This window comes from Anomalospiza imberbis, chromosome 11, assembly GCF_031753505.1.
Source record: "Anomalospiza imberbis isolate Cuckoo-Finch-1a 21T00152 chromosome 11, ASM3175350v1, whole genome shotgun sequence".
In the NCBI taxonomy this organism is placed as follows: Eukaryota; Metazoa; Chordata; class Aves; order Passeriformes; family Viduidae; genus Anomalospiza; species Anomalospiza imberbis.
The window spans coordinates 4,888,905-4,906,189 of NC_089691.1; the positions used below are offsets into that span (position 1 = coordinate 4,888,905).

General features: G+C 39.2%; 1 protein-coding gene across 15 annotated transcripts in view; it reads right to left on the bottom strand.

Annotated features, from left to right (window-relative positions):
• Positions 1–3,004: 3,004 nt before the first annotated feature.
• Positions 3,005–17,285, bottom strand: part of ATP2B2 (ATPase plasma membrane Ca2+ transporting 2) — a 394,438-nt gene continuing 380,157 nt past the window's right edge. For 9 of the 15 annotated variants that reach the window (XM_068201521.1, XM_068201531.1, XM_068201528.1 and 6 more), the window contains one exon: positions 3,005–4,329. In XM_068201521.1, the coding sequence (XP_068057622.1) occupies positions 4,018–4,329 (312 nt within the window). In that variant the 3' untranslated portion in view covers positions 3,005–4,017. Of the gene's footprint in view, positions 4,330–8,690; positions 8,750–14,720; positions 14,893–17,285 lie in introns of all 15 variants that reach the window. The other 6 variants (XM_068201532.1, XM_068201529.1, XM_068201533.1 and 3 more) reach the window with 4 other exon arrangements.

Below are 17,285 nucleotides of genomic sequence, written 5' to 3' on the forward strand. Positions count from 1 at the left end.
CTATTTCATTTTGGCCTCTATCAAGTATACCTTCTGATAGAGAATTGTTGAATAAAAAGTTTGAAATCTAAGTGAGAAGACAGGAAAATCTGTAATCTGAAGCATTTTACCTTTACAAATGAGATTATTTGACAGCCACTCACCTCATACCTGGCCTGCTTGGCTAACTCCTAAAGCAACAATATTGTATGAACACAACTGCATCAATCTAAGCTGGAAAAAAAAAAAGGGAAGGAACTTCTGGGCTCAAGGCTGAGCATTGGAATGAGAGTTCCCTCCCTTTTCCCTAGGTCTTCAGTGGCAGGAGGAGTCCTGGACTGAAATCCCCAATTCTAATCCTCCTGGCTGAGAGTCCTGATGCACTCCCCAGTTCTAAAAATTCAAAGTTCATTTTTCTCACTCTGACAGATGGAGAAAGAGCTAAAAAAAAAAACAACAGTGTAAGTGCAGAGCTGTCATCAATGACAGGAAAAGCCTTAGAGAGCTGTTGTTCTCAGGGCCAAGATTAAACTCCTTGTTCCCTAAGCAAATTCACTTCATTATTTGACTTTCCTGAGCACTCAGTGCAGCGATTTCCCTGCAGCACTCCCAGGAGCATTCCCACCTCCAGCCTTCCTGGCCTAGGCAGGCAGGAATTAAAGCCCTGGGGCTGCTCAGCCCCTGGGGCAAGGAAAGCAAACTGCCTGGGGAGCAGGGTCCTCACTGCCAGTCCAGATTTACATCCACCTGCACATCCAAATATCCCAGCGGGAATCCAGAGCTGCATCTCGTGATTTCAGGTGAGAATAAAGAAAGCTGTTACATTCAGACCATTATTGTTCATGCTGCTTTGTGAATTTATTTCTTTAAATTTTCCACTTGTGCTCCTGCCAAGAGAGATCTATTAGACAGAAAGCAGCAAGAGTAAATCTTTATCATTTTGTTTCAAACTATAAAATAATTTACATCACATATTTTACTTACTTTTGTCTTTTTGTTTGTTTTTTTTTTGAAACCACAAACATTCCAGCATCACACTGTAGGAATAAGAATAACAATAGAAAGCATAACCTTTTGCATAGTATTAAATGAACAGACAGAGTAAGTTCTTTATTTACAATTATTGTCTAGATAAAAAAATTCATAAAAACAGATGAATGAACATATATTAATAACCCCTAGTGGGATGGATTGCCGATGTACCACTGTATTGTTGTCCACAAATCTCATGCTGCTAAGTACAGTACGTAGAGAGCGAGCATTTATATATTGCAGGGAATTTTAACAAACTGATCATTTTGGTTTTTGATCCATTGTTCCCATCACAGAGAGGTCAAGCAAAAAAAGAAAGGAATTGTGATGCACGACTTGTAGTTGAAAGGTCATAGCTATTCTGCTTTAAAAAAAAAAAAAAGTCTATCATTTATCATATACATAAAGCACAGTCTCTGCTCACAAAAGCCCAAGTTTTCTATGCATCTCAGTTTATATATGTTTTACTATATATACACAGAATGGAGTGTTCATTTCCTTAACAGTTTTCAAGTCTGCGAATGGTACCTTAGGGAGGGGTACTCCTACAGGAAAAATTTCAAAAATTAAAAAAAACAAAATGGAACCGAGAAAAAATATGGAGAGTGTTGGAAAATAAAAAGGCAAACAGTCAGTGTGTTAAGATGCTGAAAAGAAACTGTTCCAGTATTAATAGCTTCTGTAGATGTTCAAGTCCAAAGCTAGAGGCTTCCCTGTAAATAGATACCACTTTTGTCTTCTGGCCAGAGATGCCCGCAGGCCCCAGGGAGCCAATCCGTGGTGTACAGGGGAATCCCCGGGTACAGAGCACCTTCCTGCCTGGGCTGCTGGGGCCAGCTGCCACAGCTGGGGCTCCTGCCAGGTGCCTCTGCTCACCTGGGCACCCTGCCTGCACCTCAGGGCTGAGGATGAGCCACAGCCAGCGGAGCTCCCAGCCCAGAGTCCGGCAGCTGGCAAGGGAAGCTGCTCAGAGCGTTACCTGGCTGAGAGTCCTGATGCACCCTGAAAACATCGGGGTTCAGTCTGCAGTTTGGCCATGAGTCTAAGCTTGGTTTGGAGAGTTCTGGCTTGGTTAAGCTGCTGTGACTGCAGAGATGCACCACTGTATGGAGCCAACTTTAGGACAACCAGAAAAACACCTTAACAACTCAGCAGATCGAGGTGGTTGGAGGGTGTTTTGTTCCAACACGCCTGGCATAATCGATTGTGTAACTCCAAATGTCTTTTGCACTGTACAGTTATGGAAAAAATCATATGCTGAAAAGTCTCCAAGCAAACTTTATATTAAATACAAAAATTATTTATGAAAAATCTGTGATCCACAAAGTGCTTAGCATTCAAGTGGTTGACATAGCAATTGTATAAGCTCATACTTTTTATGTTTTTAGGGCTGTTACCATCTTGAAAAATGTTTGTCGCCTTCCATACTGCAGGTTTTCAAAGCAGCTTTCTTGGTAGAAAGCTCAAGGTAAAATAATGTATTACTGTGTTACTTCAGGAACACAAGCTTGATTAAAAGAAAAAATCACACAAAGCACATCTCAATACACAATTAATAAAGATTTGTTCAGTCCTAATAGTGCAGAAATTATATTTTTCTTTAAAAAAACAAAGCAACAACCTACAGTGATTTCATCCAAAATGCCAACAGCCCATACTTTGCAAATAATAAGGAAATAAATGCCTAAAGTACTAATTGAAAAGGATTAACATGGTATATCACAAGATTTTAACATTTCTTTTATGTCCATATAGACAAACCAAATATAACTTATTTTAAATTATAAACTCATTTAGTGTCTCTCTAAAAATAGTTTCCGAAGCCATTGCTGTATGTCTGAAGAATGAAATAGCCTCCATTATTGTATGTTGCACCAAAACGAGTTCAAGCAGATTATCAGAGGGAAGGAAGGAAAAAATAAAAGGAGAGAACCTGATCATTTTGATTTTTATTTGAAACAAAGGAAGCCTGGTTTACCTCCCTGTATATAGGATCACAATGCTACATCCAATGTGTTATATTTTGGCTTCTTTTGTTATTTACTAGCAGTATCTACATTATTAACAAAAAAAAAAAAAAAAAAAAAAAAAAAAGACCAAAAAAAAAAAACCCAAAAAAGAAATCAGGCAGAAATCAGAGCACGGTTGTAATAAAATATCCAGGGTGCAAGAGTACAGACATTTTCAATGAGCTGAGCTGAGCCATTTTTATACTACTTCGGCAGGAAGTGCTTTCTTAACCCTACAAATAGTTAAGGATATTATCTACAGGTTTGTAAACAAATTACATTCTTTTTTAGGACATAAATAAGTTAAAATAGTCAGAGCAATTTGAGCAGAAACAAGGCAACATGCCAACAAAGAAACTTTATATATATATAACTATATATATATAGATAGATATATACATATATATAATTAATTATCTATATACTTATATGTATATATCTCTATATATAGTCTCATAAATGTTTAAGTTCCTCTGTCCAACTGGTGCAAATCTACTGTGCAAGTTAAGCTTTGCAACTTCAAAAAAGTTATTTAAATTAATCTATACAATTGAGTCCATGCCACACAAGCATTTCAAAAACTCACAGACCAGTGAATTGGATAAATAGCCTCAGAAAGAAGTCCTCTGCAGTTCCTGCTTAAGGAGGAAAAAAAAAAACCAAAAAAAAAACCCAAAAAGGAAATAAAAACAAACAAAAAGAGAGAAAGAAGGGCCAGCAGTGTACAGTACATTCATGCAGGAGGATTTTTTTTGTTTTTGTTTTTCTGAAAGGGAACGGGGGGTATGTAAATCAGCCATTCATTCTTTCCCCAAAACCATTGTGATCAACAATTCATTCACTTGTCTCAGAGTGAATAAGAGTTCAAACAGCTTTTCAGCCAGCAATGTTTTTAATATATATATTTATATATCTCGGTTGCTGTGGGATTTCTTATTTTATTTTACTTTAACTTTTTATATTTCTTTTTTTTTCCTTTTTGCAGTGACCTTTTCAGCTAAAGTGATGTCTCCAGGCTATGTATTGGGCTTCCTGGACTAGAAGAGGTAGCTGATTTACTTGTATCAGTTGTAAGATTGATTCCACTGTCGATAGCACTGTTGTTCTTGTTCAGCGAGGACGGTGGACTCGAGTTTTTCTTGAGAGCAGGGTCTTCTTCTAGGTCTGTGTCATCAATGAGTGGGATGTGGGGCTGGGAATCTTCTATCCTAAATTCAGGATGAGTCATAAAGTTGTGAATAGAGGTTCTAGATTCTGGTTTTTCTAAACCTTCATAGAGAGAGCTACGGAATGCCTTCACGACGCGGATCTGGGGGGAGAAAAGGAAAGGGCTGTCAGAGGGCACCTCCCCAGGGCACAGCGGGCAGAGAACACTTGGTGAAAAATGTAGCACATGGTTAGGGCAGTGCAGGCAGCTGGAGTCCAAAGTCTCTGGATGTTATATGCATAAACGAGTGGCTCAGTTATGTGCATTTTGAATGTCTGTACCAACTGCAATATTAAAATAAACCAAGGTTTAAAGCCATCAAAGAACTGATGGGGAGGAGTGGTTAAAGAAAGCCAAGGTCCACTCGTGTGGTACATCCCTAGTAAAAGACAAGCCATGTTAATTGTAATGCAAATGTCAAACCATGCATGTTGATAGTTTTTTTTTTTTTTGCAGTGAGTAAGTAGAAAGGCTTTTTTAAAATTAAAAAGTCTGTTTTGTATTGTTGTTAAAAAAAACCATTACACATAACATATCACACTTCACAAACAGAAAAGCACAGAACACGGACACGGTTGGATGGGTACGTATGAGACACACACAGGAGCCAAGTGTGAAAACTAGAATATCAATGTTTTAAAGCAAAATCTAAATGGATGCAGCCAAGAGCACAAAAAGCCAAGCAGACAAAGTACTAAGCGTAATCATGCTACCACAGGGGAAAAAAAAAAAATCACAGTTACCACATGAACAGAGATAACTTGCACACAACAACTACACTTGGAAGCCTGGATAATGTGAACATAGTATCGTTGAACCAACTTTTATTTGTCCTTCATGCAGATGTGAGGTAAACACTCGAGTATAGACCCACTGTTCTAGCCATTCAGCTTGTTAATAAATAGAAGAACATGTAATAAAATAATGGATTGGTTGTTGGGTTGAATTGAGTCCCATTGTTAACAGCAAGCTGTTTGGATTTGGTGTCTCGGTCATGCAGTTAAATGCTGAAAGCCACACGATTTATGCCATTTATGCAGTCTTTAAAGCAGGTCAGTGACCTGTGCCAGGGGCCACCTAATGCCAGAAACCACCTGGCAGTAAGAACAGAGGTGAAAATCAACTCAAGACTCAGCCCAGCGATTCTCAGGGATGGTGCCCACCATTTTCCCAGTAGGAAATGGGAGGAGCAGAGCGAGAAGTGGGGACACTACGTCCTCTGTGGGTGGGCAAAGGGAGGGATGCTCTCTACGTCCCAGGGACCTACCAGTTCTCAAAAGAAATGAAGGGTTGTGCTGGGTTACTGCTGAAAAAAACAGAACTTTTTGGAAGGGAGTGGAGGGGCAGAGAGGAAAAAACAGAATGGCAAAACGTGATCTGTTGGCAAATGTTTCATGACTAAGTATGAGTTCTATCCCTCTACTTCCATGTAGCCCATGAGCAAACCTTGAGCATTTCTCAGGGGGGAGACTTAAACACAGGCAGAGGCAGAAAAGGTGCAAGCAGGTACTGTGAAAGCTTCTCCACACACATTTGAAATGGTTTGGTGGTTGGCATGTGGATCTTTTTACATGTAAATATGCTGCACATTGTTGGTTGGCCTGATACACCACTGCTCTGGAAAACTTTAATTCCTCTTTTCCTTGGCAGACTGCACTTCAGTAATGGCACGGGCCACACGGTTCCAGCTGTGGGGTCCAGCTGATCCTGTGCTTGGAGCTGGCCAAGTTGTACAGAATTTCAGCACATTTGAGGAGGAGGCTGACTTGGTTTGGTTTTGTTTTTTTTTTTCTCTTTGATCTCGGTCCTTGTTTATGCTCTCTAAATTTGGATATTCGTCATCTTTAAAAAATCTTAACAGCTGAAGTCCTGCCATGTTCAGATCGTTGGGTCAGCCCAAATACTCTCCCTTCCCTTCACAGATCCATTTGGTAACAGCAGGGCACGGTACTAAAAGTAGTTCATGTGACTGCTTATGCTCCAGGTAAGAGGATTGGAGTGGCACAGAACGGCTCAGCCAGACCTTGGAGTGTGAGAACATTTTAGGTTGGCAGAGGTGCAAGAGGGAAGATTGTCTTGCACAAAAAAAAAATCAACAAATAAATTTTGAATCAGTTTCATCCACTACAATCACACAGTGTATCTAAGAGAGCTCCTGGAATTAAAAACCAGGGGTTTATGAGAGCTGAATCTGAGCTGTGTGAGGGTTCTGTAGAGTCAACAGAGTGGGGTAAGAGATTCATCTGCATTGCTAAAGACAGAAAAGGTGACAAATCCCTTCACTATCTATGCCCTCCTAGCTTGTCTTTTAAAGTGCAGAGTAATTAGTCTAAATGATGAAAAAAAAATGTGTGACTGTTGAGGCAGCCTTAAAACGACATTCCCATATTGCCCTATTTTAAATCAGGAAACTTTTTGTGCTGTGGGTACTTTCTAGTATGGCCTGATGAGGTAACATTTCTGCAAACCTCCCCATTATTTCTGTTTTCTAAACACAAATACCAGTCACCTCTTCAGTGCAGCTGGATGCTAGAGCTCATCAATTAACAAGATAATTCTATTTTCTTGGAAACAGTCACTTCTTATGGCATAGACTTAAGTTCTATTTGCCATCTGGATTCTTTATAGTGAAGGTAAATTTTTTACTTAAATAAAAGAGTTTGATATTATCCTGAACAGATCCAGCAGAATCCAAAGAAAGGAAAGCTTTCCTTCATCACACAAACTGTATTTAAGTCTGCAAGATTTAGCAAGGGAGGAACTGAGGTCAATTTGTGAGCTCCACATCCCACAGTAGGGAAAGCATCTGTATTGCTTTAATACCAACATTTGGCATCTTGTTTGGATTTAATTCCAAGCCCCTACTCAATCCAGGGAAATCTACAGATTCCAGCTGTGTTTGACAGGCAGCTTTGCAAACGTGCCTGCCATGACCTGCATTTGGGGCTCTGCAGTGGCTCTGGAATTAATTAATTAATGAGCCATTGCAGGGGAGCAATAATGACTTTTAGCTGCATGGTCTGAAGATAAGAACTGCAGCCTCTCACTTTGGGTGAAGGGGTGTGGCAAAATTTTTGGCCTGGATTGTTTGGGTCTTGCAAGAACATTGAGGTGTTTCTGGAATGGCTTCTACTTGTTCACATTGGTTTGTTCTGGAAATATTAGCTTAGGTCTACCTCAGCTCTGCTGACACCTAAGGTAGGTCACCTTCTGAAGACAATGGTAATGGAAGGGCCAAACTGGGCAAGTCCCTAAAGCTGACAATAAATCAGATCACATTTCTAAAGAGTTTTCTTAACAAGGGAGCTGTAGAAACCCACATCTTTACTTAAAATTTCTCTACAAAGATATATACTAGTTTTCCATTAATTTTTCACTTTAGAGGAAACTCCCTCCTCAGCTTAAAATGTTGCATACTTAGCTTGGCCTCCAGAAGAAAACTGTTGTTTTTTGTTTTTTTTTTTTTTTTTAAGTCACACATAATTCAGTGACAGAATTTCTGCATTGCAATAAAATTCAAAGCCTGTCCCCCAATGGACCAAGTTATTACTTTCAGGGACAAAACTTAGTGGAAACAAAGGCAGAGAGTTTTTTGCATATAAAGGTGGTATTTTAATTTCTCTACCATAATACTACAATATTTAATCTACCTATTATTGCTGATCTAACTCACAGATTTAAAAATATTATTTACCCAGAGTTGCATGGCCCAACCGCAACAAATTGTTTTAATACATGCTTAAATTCAAGATTTGAGGTAGTATCTGGTGAAAAAATGTTTTGGGGCTCTGCTGAAACAAAGCCCAGCCAGTTTTTTTTTGAAGATAAAATAAAGCAGATGAACTTGGGATGTTGTTATGGCTGTAAAAGCATGGAAAAGCAGGGACATCCATGATGGATAGAACCTGGGAAGTGTTGGTTTAGTATGAACTATGTAGAGTTCATGTAATGGTGTTTCTTTATGAGACTGACAATGCCAAGGGAAGACAAACAGTAAGATACAGCTCCCTTTTCTCACAGTAATGGAGACAACAGAAAAAAATGAACTGCTTTTAACAAAAGACTGCGGGGACAACACTTCAGGACATTTTTGACATTGCTATAAGTTTCCACTTCTTTCTTCTCTGGAGCTGTAACAGAAAAAAAATTCTTCAGCTTCATCCCACCTTGAAAGTCAGATTTATTATACTGCATCAGGCAAGAAAAAAAAACAACAAAAAAAAAAAAAAGAAATAGAATTTTAGATACTACAATTTTTTCCCCATCAGAAGAAAAATGTGATATTCAGAATGTCAGTCCTAAGTACAACCATCTAGGCAAAATCTCCAAAGCCTGGTAAGCACCAACAGCTGTGTTCTGGTTGTAGTGTGTGGGCTTATACTCGAATGTTTACCTGGCTTCATCTAAGCCAAGTATCTGGAGTTTGGTTCACATTCATTTCAGGCTCAAGGTTAAAGACTCACAACCTCTTTTTATTTCACTCTCTCCTGCTGAACCCTTTTGTCCAATGTTCTCTAGCCCTCTGGGAAAACAAACACATTTAATATTCAGACAGTAGAGAGTAGGGCACTGCAACAGCAAATAAATTCAATACTGAAAGGTCAGTAAGGTGATTAGTATAAAATTGTAAACAAGAGGTCAATTTTGCAAAGAGATGCCAACTCTTAGGTGTAAGTGAGACTACTCTAGGTCAAGACTAAACTGTACAAAGGTAAAGGAGTTTGGTTAAGGACTATTGCACAAGGAAAGCTTTGAAATAGAAAACATCTTCAGTATATTGGGATTTCTTTTTTAATCACCCCAGTTTTAGGTGAGGAAAATCAGATTAGGTGTCCACAGGAGATGTTGCATGAATTGGGGTCACCTGTAAATGTTGTGCCTCCTACGTTCTGGGAACTAGGATGCAGAAGTTGAGCAAATTCAGATATAAAGTTAAAAAACATGTATAAAATTTAGAAATTCTAGTTCTCTACTTTAACAAGTGAAACAGATGCATAACATTATCTGTGCTACCCTCTTCCCACATAAAGATGCAGCAAATCCTGCAAGGGCTGCTCAAAATTCAAACCACAGGCAGCAAGGAAAGCAGAGCACCCACACAGGCCTGGTTATCATTCTGAATTCCACTGGATTTTAGAGCAAAAGAGCAGAGCCCTGTGCAGGGCTTCCACTTTCCGCAGCAGGATCACTGCAAAATTATGGAGTTGGACATTTTTGTATCAGATTTAAATAAATCACACAAGCTTTTAAAAGAACCTGTTTGTACTTTAGGATCTAACCCTTCCTGCCATGGCACATCTCCACTTGAGGGCTTGAGTTTATATTTAGGCTCTAAATCTGCTTAATTATCCTTCAGGGAGGAGGTCCAGGAATTGATTTTGATTTTTTGCATATCCCAGGAGGGTTTTGTCAAACCTTGGTTACAGCCAGTGGGAAGTCCTAGGCTTTAGTATGGAACCCCAGTCTCTGGTTCAATGGTGCAACTTTTAGAAACATAATTTTAGCTGTGGGTTTGATTTAAGTTCTGCTTGTTCCATTTCCTCCTGTGGTGGTTAAACCTTCCTGTATAGAAATTGCCCACTGGGCTTGGTCTGTGATCTGAATGTAGATCGATTCTGAGCAGCAATCTCATGCCTCAACATTTATTAAAATAGATGATTTCTTTAAAAGAAATTAGTTTTTCTTCATGAAAAAATTCCATCCAAGCAAGACTTTAGCTCAAGTTTTAGATCTGAATTCTGAATTATTTCCTTCATAGAAAATTAAATATGTAATAACTTCAGAAGCGCTTCATACACAATGGCTTGCAAACAGTTAAATGGACTCTTTAAGATGATCTCTTGGGAAATGGGCTGTGACAGCCACTGGAGTTGAGCTTGCTGAGTGCCTCACTTGGGTGTGACACAGTTTGCAGATGCTCGAGGCCTCGTGCCAGTCCTCAGCAAAGCCATGGGTGACACCTCCACCTGTACATGACAGTTCCTGCCCTCGTGCCACCCCCAGCAAATGCTGAATGTTCTACACAGGACACATTCTTGGCACATCTCAGAAACTGCAACCATTCTTTAATTTAAAGGGGATGGGGAAAGGTTCTCTTGCCGTGCAAGTGAAGCCCCAGTTCTGGAGGCTGTGGCCACTCCACGTGAGGCAGAGCACAAATCCAGCCTTAAGGGTCCTGTGCTCTGCTCTTGCAGGAAGAACTTCTTAAAAACCAACCAAAAATCAACCAGACAGAAAAACAGGCCAAAAAAACCTTCCAAGATCTGTATGATGGACAAATGCCTCTGTGAGCATTTTGTGATTGATTGATGAGGTTTTAACTGCTGCTATAGAATCTGGAGTTGTGAGACTGTGTTTTCTCCTGTCTTACCATACATTTGAGGCCACTGTTTCTGGGGTTCATGTAGTAAAAATTTTCAAGTGATTGCTTTAAGTATTCACTTCTAAAAACCTCTGACAAGACAGTTCTCATCAGAACCAAGATAAAGGACCTCTGGGAGGTCTCTTTTCCTGGGGTTTTGTTTAGTTTGTTTGTTGTTTCCTCGATGCTCCCTAAACTTAAAAATCAGAATATTTTCTGAAAGAAAGGAGAGATTTTTTTTCAGGGACCTGCAGTTCATGACTGATTCCACTTGGGAAGAGTATGAGCTCCATATGAGAATGAGAGGAAGAGCAAGTACAAAGGAATATTAAATGTGTGTCTTTCTTGGAAAATCTGCAACTGTGTTCTTTTGCAGGGGTTACCTATTGCTAGCACAAACATCTGAGAACCAGGAATACACAGAGAAGGATAAAGACTTGTTTACTTTGTGTACAGTTAGATATTCTCACCCTCTACCTAACTAAAAAAATCTAGTGGTAAAAGCTTTAATCACGTACTCAGTTTTAAGCACAAGATAAATTTTGGTGTTACTAATTCTGAGCTTCAAAAGGAAAAAAGGATGCTGCACTGCCTCAAGGTTCTGGGGTATTTTTCCTCCAAATAAAACATAGAAAGAAATGTATATTAAAAAAAAATCCACCAGAGGTTGTACCTGAACTGACCCTTAACTCTGCAGTGCCAGAGCTTTCAAATGATGGAAGTTTGTGTCTGTAAATCTGTGTCTGAGAAGATCTGACACCACTTTACTTAACTTCCTCATATTTTCATTTTCAGTAGCTTAAAGGTTTGCATATTAAACAGGTGCAGATATTTAGTGTGCATTTAAATGAATTCCATAATTTTATCAGAATGTACAAAATGCCAGGCTTTCATTTGCAGGAATTTTTTCTCTATTTAAAGCTGCAATGTCTTTCAAAAGAGATAAGAGACTCACAGACCTCACTGTTATCCATTAATGGTGACATCCAGAAATTTGTAATTTGTTATCACAAATAACACCCTGATGGCTCACTAGGGAAACTTCAGTATTGGATTAAATATTCCCTTGTACAAACTGCTTTTAATTAAGGGATTCCACAACTCTGAATGGGCCATATTTGTAAACAGCTGCTAATTACAGGTAAAAACTTGCTGACCTGTTTCACAAACCACTCTAGGGCTGGATGCATTCCACAGGCAGACTTCTCTTTAAGCAAGCACTAAGCTTTGAATTAAACATGAATTTGCCCAAAAGGGCTAGAAAAATATTCCATTAAAAAAAATCCAAAATGTTACTATAAACCTGCAGGAGACATCTCACAGATTGGCAAGGTGTCACAATAAACTTTATATTAAAAAGCAATACAGTTTGTAAAGAGCTTCATGAATGCTCTGTTAAATTAGACTGACATATCAATAGAGCATTATGTGATTCCTATTTTTTTAATTAAGTATTTATTGATATCAGACCCTCTCCATTTTGGGCTCCCAAAATGACACCTGAAATATCCCAATTGTTGCAACATCCTGAGCAAGTTTCAAGAACTAGACCCTGTTTTCCTTCCTATACTTTCAAGGTTTTCCCTTGATACTACCCATAATACATTTACATATATTTTAATAATCCTGAAGACTGGGAAAGGCTTCAAAATCAGAAGTACAATTATCCCATTATTCCCTTCCACCCCATAGGAAGAAGAAAATGGGATTTCAGCCATTCTGAGCAGCTCAGGAAAGCAGCCAGCCCTGTGTGCCCACACACATTTTAAGCACAGAGCTGGAGAGCAGCCCTAGGTGAGCATTTTGCAACAGGGATTTCCTCAAAAAATGCCAGTTCACAAAAACATCTCCTATTTCTATGAAATTTGGATTAGGAAAGGTTTTCCAGGTTCTTGAATATGAGCAACCCACTGTAAATATCCCACTGAAAAACAAAAACCATAGGGGTTTTACTAGATGGGGTTTTTTCACTGCCATTCATAAATTTGTGTCTTTGTATGAATAAGTCAAAACTTTCCCTAAGTGTTATAATTTTTGATTTACTACCAGCAGACATTCTGCTGTGGCAATAAAACACCAACAGTCCAGAATAACTGCTTTAAATCCCAATCTCTGCCCTCTGCCACAGAGATCCTTATCTCTGGGAATTTTAACAAATCAATCACCTGGCTTTTATTTTACTGAAGAAACGTGGCTATAACCACGAGGAGCTCTGGACACCTGTTTTATTTCTCCAAATGAAACATGACAAAAGCTGGAGAAGATTCTGCTTTCTCCTATTAATTAACTTCAGCCCATAAACGAGTGAGGCCCTTGTCAAGACACGATAACATCCAATTCTTGTTGCTTTGCTGCAGTGGAGAGTAGAGAGGGAAGATAAATTGTCTATTTAAATTTTATTAGATCTTTCCTCCTAGAGTGCTGGCTACAGCATATAAAGGAAACATTTACCACAGCAAAAACTGCTGCCAGTTTCCTGCTCAAATGGAGAAATTCTATCCCAGGCAATCATTCCCTGGATGAAAAGCTGCTTTGGGATTTTGGGAATTTGTGCCCTGCTCAGTGTGGAAATGAGACAACCTGGGCTCAGGAACCTCCATGACTTCACTTCCCCTGATCCTGCTGCTGCCCTGGAATAGTTGGGGCTGTTGAGGTGAAAGTTCTCAGGCCAAACTTCCCAAGACAAAAATAGGAAAATATAGAAAATTCTCCAAGAAGCAACTGCCAAATTTGGAACCTAAATAGCTTTAGCAAAAATGAATTTTCTCCTTTAAATCCAACAAAACTTCTGGTGCTGTGCTCTGCTCTTGCATGGAAACACTTTAAAAACCAACCAACCAATCAACCAGACATGAAAAAAGAAAAATACCCTTCAGAGATCTGTCTCATGGACAAATACTTCTGAGACTATTTGTGATTGTTTGATAAGATTTTAAATGCTGCTATTAAAGTCAGGTCTGAATGTTTAGTGTGCAAATACTGTGAGGGTTTGCACTCAAACAGAATGGAAAGGTCAAGCTTCCTTTTTTCTGCAGGAGTTCTGGAATTTTACCCCCTTTTCTTCTCTGCCTTTTCTCTGTCTGCCTTCCCTTTCTCTGTTGACCAAACAGATAAGAGCAGCTTTTTCTGTATTTGGCCAACTACTAAAACTTGCATAAGGGATATACCCAGTTATCTTCTGAAGTGTGTGACAGGCTTGTAAACTGAGTTCTACACATTCAAATATTCTTTTAATACTGTAATAAAAATAGTTACTCACAGTCCTGAATAAATAAAAATCTAGAAAGAGAGTCAGATCTTTCTGAGCAACTGGAATTTTTCACAGCCCTTCCTTATCAGCTGCCTCAAAGATTTTTCATTCATTTCTGTACCTTTTCAGTAGATATTTCCCATCTAAAACCAAACTGTGTCAGGACATTAGGATTCAGAAATCTGTTTCTTCTAAAAAATTTGTTGCCACAATGATTTTGTTGTTTCAATACAGTCTTTTAACTTGTCTAGGTCCCTCCTCCTTCAATGCTTCCCTGCATTTAATTGCATTACCGGCCAGTGAATTTAGAGATGATAAATCTACATCTAAATAAGACAGAGATAATAAATCAAAATAAGATAGAATAAATCTAAATCTAAACAAGACAGAGGTTATAAATCTAAACCAAAATAAGATAGAGAGAATAAACTTAAAGAAGTCTTTAATCTTTCATATAAAATTTAAGCCTGGCATCATAAACTAGATTCCCTGTTTCTTGTTCCTTCATTTCCACATCTTTCCTGGACAAGTTACAGAGAGTCTTCCTGGTGGAATGGTCTGATATCTGAAAAGCTCTAGAATCACTAAAAGTTTGTATTTCAGGTCTGAAAAAAGAAAACCTGACAGAGAATCTCAAATGAAATTAAAATCTCCTCACAATAAAAAGTGACCCTAAATTCCTGTCCTCGCTGTGAGTTAGCAAAGACAAAGAGAGAACAACTCCTGGGGAGCAGCTACTGTACACAAAGTAATCATGTCACGGGGTGTGGAGCTGATTAAAGGGGGAGCAGAGGCTGGGGAGGGGCAGAGGAGCTGAGTCTGAAGTGACTCTGGCTAAGTTGGCATCTCTGAGGGTCGGGTGCAGTAAGAATTCACACTCACGCCCAGCCGCAGCAGCAGAGGTGCTGGTAGGAGAGGAAAGAGCATTGGATAACGATACGTGACTAGGGCTAGAAATATTGGTTACATCCTGGGTCTGGCTTGTGACGGAGGACTGTCTCCTGAGAGCCCCCTGAAAGGAAGTGCCACTCTTGAAAGTATTGACTACTTCGATCTGTAACGGAGGAAAGAACGAGACAAGTTGCTTAAAGTATGGACACAGTTGCATAACTGACAGGAATAATCATGAAAAACAACAAATCAACCGTGCACGCGCTTCTACTCCAGCTGGAATCAAGGTGCCCCTTCTCAGTGTTTTTAGAAATGATTCAAATCTTCTGTCTGGATAAAATGAGGCAGCTCTGTAGGAGGCAGTGGGGCTGCATCACTTTAAACAAGCAGAAGATTTGAAATAACAGGTTTTTAAAGTTTAAACCATTTTATTTAGAGGTAAATAAAATCAGCTGGAACACTTGATGTAACTAATCTCCACTCTTTTTCCTACTGAGATTCAAATTATGCTGTTATGTCTCTCCAGGGGGAGAAAAGTTCAGTCACTCAATTGGAATTTGGGAGATGGGGTAGGGGATGACACTCAACCAAAACAGAAAAACTTTAAAGTTCAATGTATGACTCTATTTTGTCAACAAACCCAGGGTTGTCCGTACACTAATTTGATAAAATAATTCTTCCACTATTTTAGCCGACCTTTTCTGTAATGAAAGTTTGTATAAATTTAGCATAGTGATAAAGAATGTTTGGGTTTTGTAACTGGAAATTTAAAAGTATTAATATTTTATCTTTATACAGAGCATTTAAAGGCACCCAGAAAATTATGTGGAACTGGATTGATTATTGCAGCAAATAACATGACAATTTTCTACTTATTTTCATATGCCTGCTGTATTCCCTCTTTGACAGACCCATCATGGGCACCTTCCTTTTACTCCTCTCCACAGGGGATGAGTTAAAAACGGAGCTGAGTATTTCAATACATTCTTTGGCACCAGTATAAACCCATAAAAAGCAGGCTCTGGGTACAGAGGGAAAGCCAGGGATTGGCAGGAGTAAATCCCACAAATCCCTACAGCCCAAAATGTCCTCTGTGTTGCATTGGTGCCACCAAAACAGACAAAGCAGCGCCGGAGGAATTCAACCAACTACTTGTTTGAAGTAACCCACTGTTACCAGACCATGCAACCCACATTTCTGGAGATTACCAGTCTAGAAAGAGGTAAATTGGTGGTATTTTTATCAATTTAAATGGCACAAATCTTGGTGCAAACCCTCCTAAATTTTCCAAGTGGGAAGCACTAGAATGAATTTATGATTTTCTGCTGTGGTCAGACTTAGGAATAAACCAATTTGTAGGGCTGCATCTTTAATAATATGGATGTTTTCCCTCCCTTAATCTTGTCTTTGGCCATCACTGTTTATTTTCCTGCATGTTTTTATAGGAATAATCAACCACAGCCAGCTGGAAAAGGGATTCCAGGTTACTGCTGTGCAATTATCACAGTGAATTTTCCTCCACAAAGCCCAAGCAGCTGGTTTGCTCTGTCTGAGCCCTGGTACCATTTCTCTGTGCACACCCAGGGCTGGGCAGTGTTCAGCAGTCCCCACAACGTTGGAGAGCTTTGGTTTTGGCAGCAGAATTACATGTCCAGTGCAAATCTCACAGTGAATCAAAGGTAAATCACAGTAAATAAAATGTGAGGCGAGTTTGCACATGGGGTAGGGGACGAGGGGGATCATCAGCTCAGGCTCATGGAAACACCACATGGCTCAAACCACCGGTGAAGTGCCACATTAAATACTCACCTGAAATGCTCTACAAAAGTAGAATTAAATACAGATCTTGGGTTCTCAGGGTCTAACCCAGGTGACAGAGCACTCTTCAAAAGAGACCATTCAAAAAAGACTCTAAAGACTCTCACTGAGGGCATGAAATTAGTATTTCTGTGACAAACCCTGAGATGTGCAAAAGCCTTCCTGGCAGACTGAAAGCCTCTGGTACAAGAGTGAAAAGATGAGGGAAGATCTGTATTTAATGGTTTCTTCAGAGAAGAAGAATTACAGCCATGTAATTTGCTTTTCTCCTGAAGAAATGAACTCCAGCTGTTCATAGATATAATTCCTGGTGGGAAGATGACAGCCTCCCCAGAATCCTAAAAGCTGAACATACAGGGCTGTGCTTTGCCTGAAGCCAAGAAAGAGAAGAACTTGGCCCAAAAGTTTGTCTTCTCCAAGCAGAAAAAAACAAAGAAGAAAAGAGCTCATGGAAATAAACAGTGCATTTTGAATTAAGATGGAACATTTTCATGACAAAGGAATGCATTTATTTAGAACAATTCAAGCTGCTAAAAAGGAGAAAGGAAACAAAAATTCATAAGTTAAAAAAATTTCCAACACAATATAGGATACAATAATGTTTTGATTATAGGCCTTCAGGTAGAAAAAAATATACTGTCCTACATTTGAAGCTTATCCATAAGGTTGGCGTTTTTCACACCTGTCTCATTTTTCTCTATGTTCTATACTCTAGAAGATCCAATTTTTTAGGTGTGC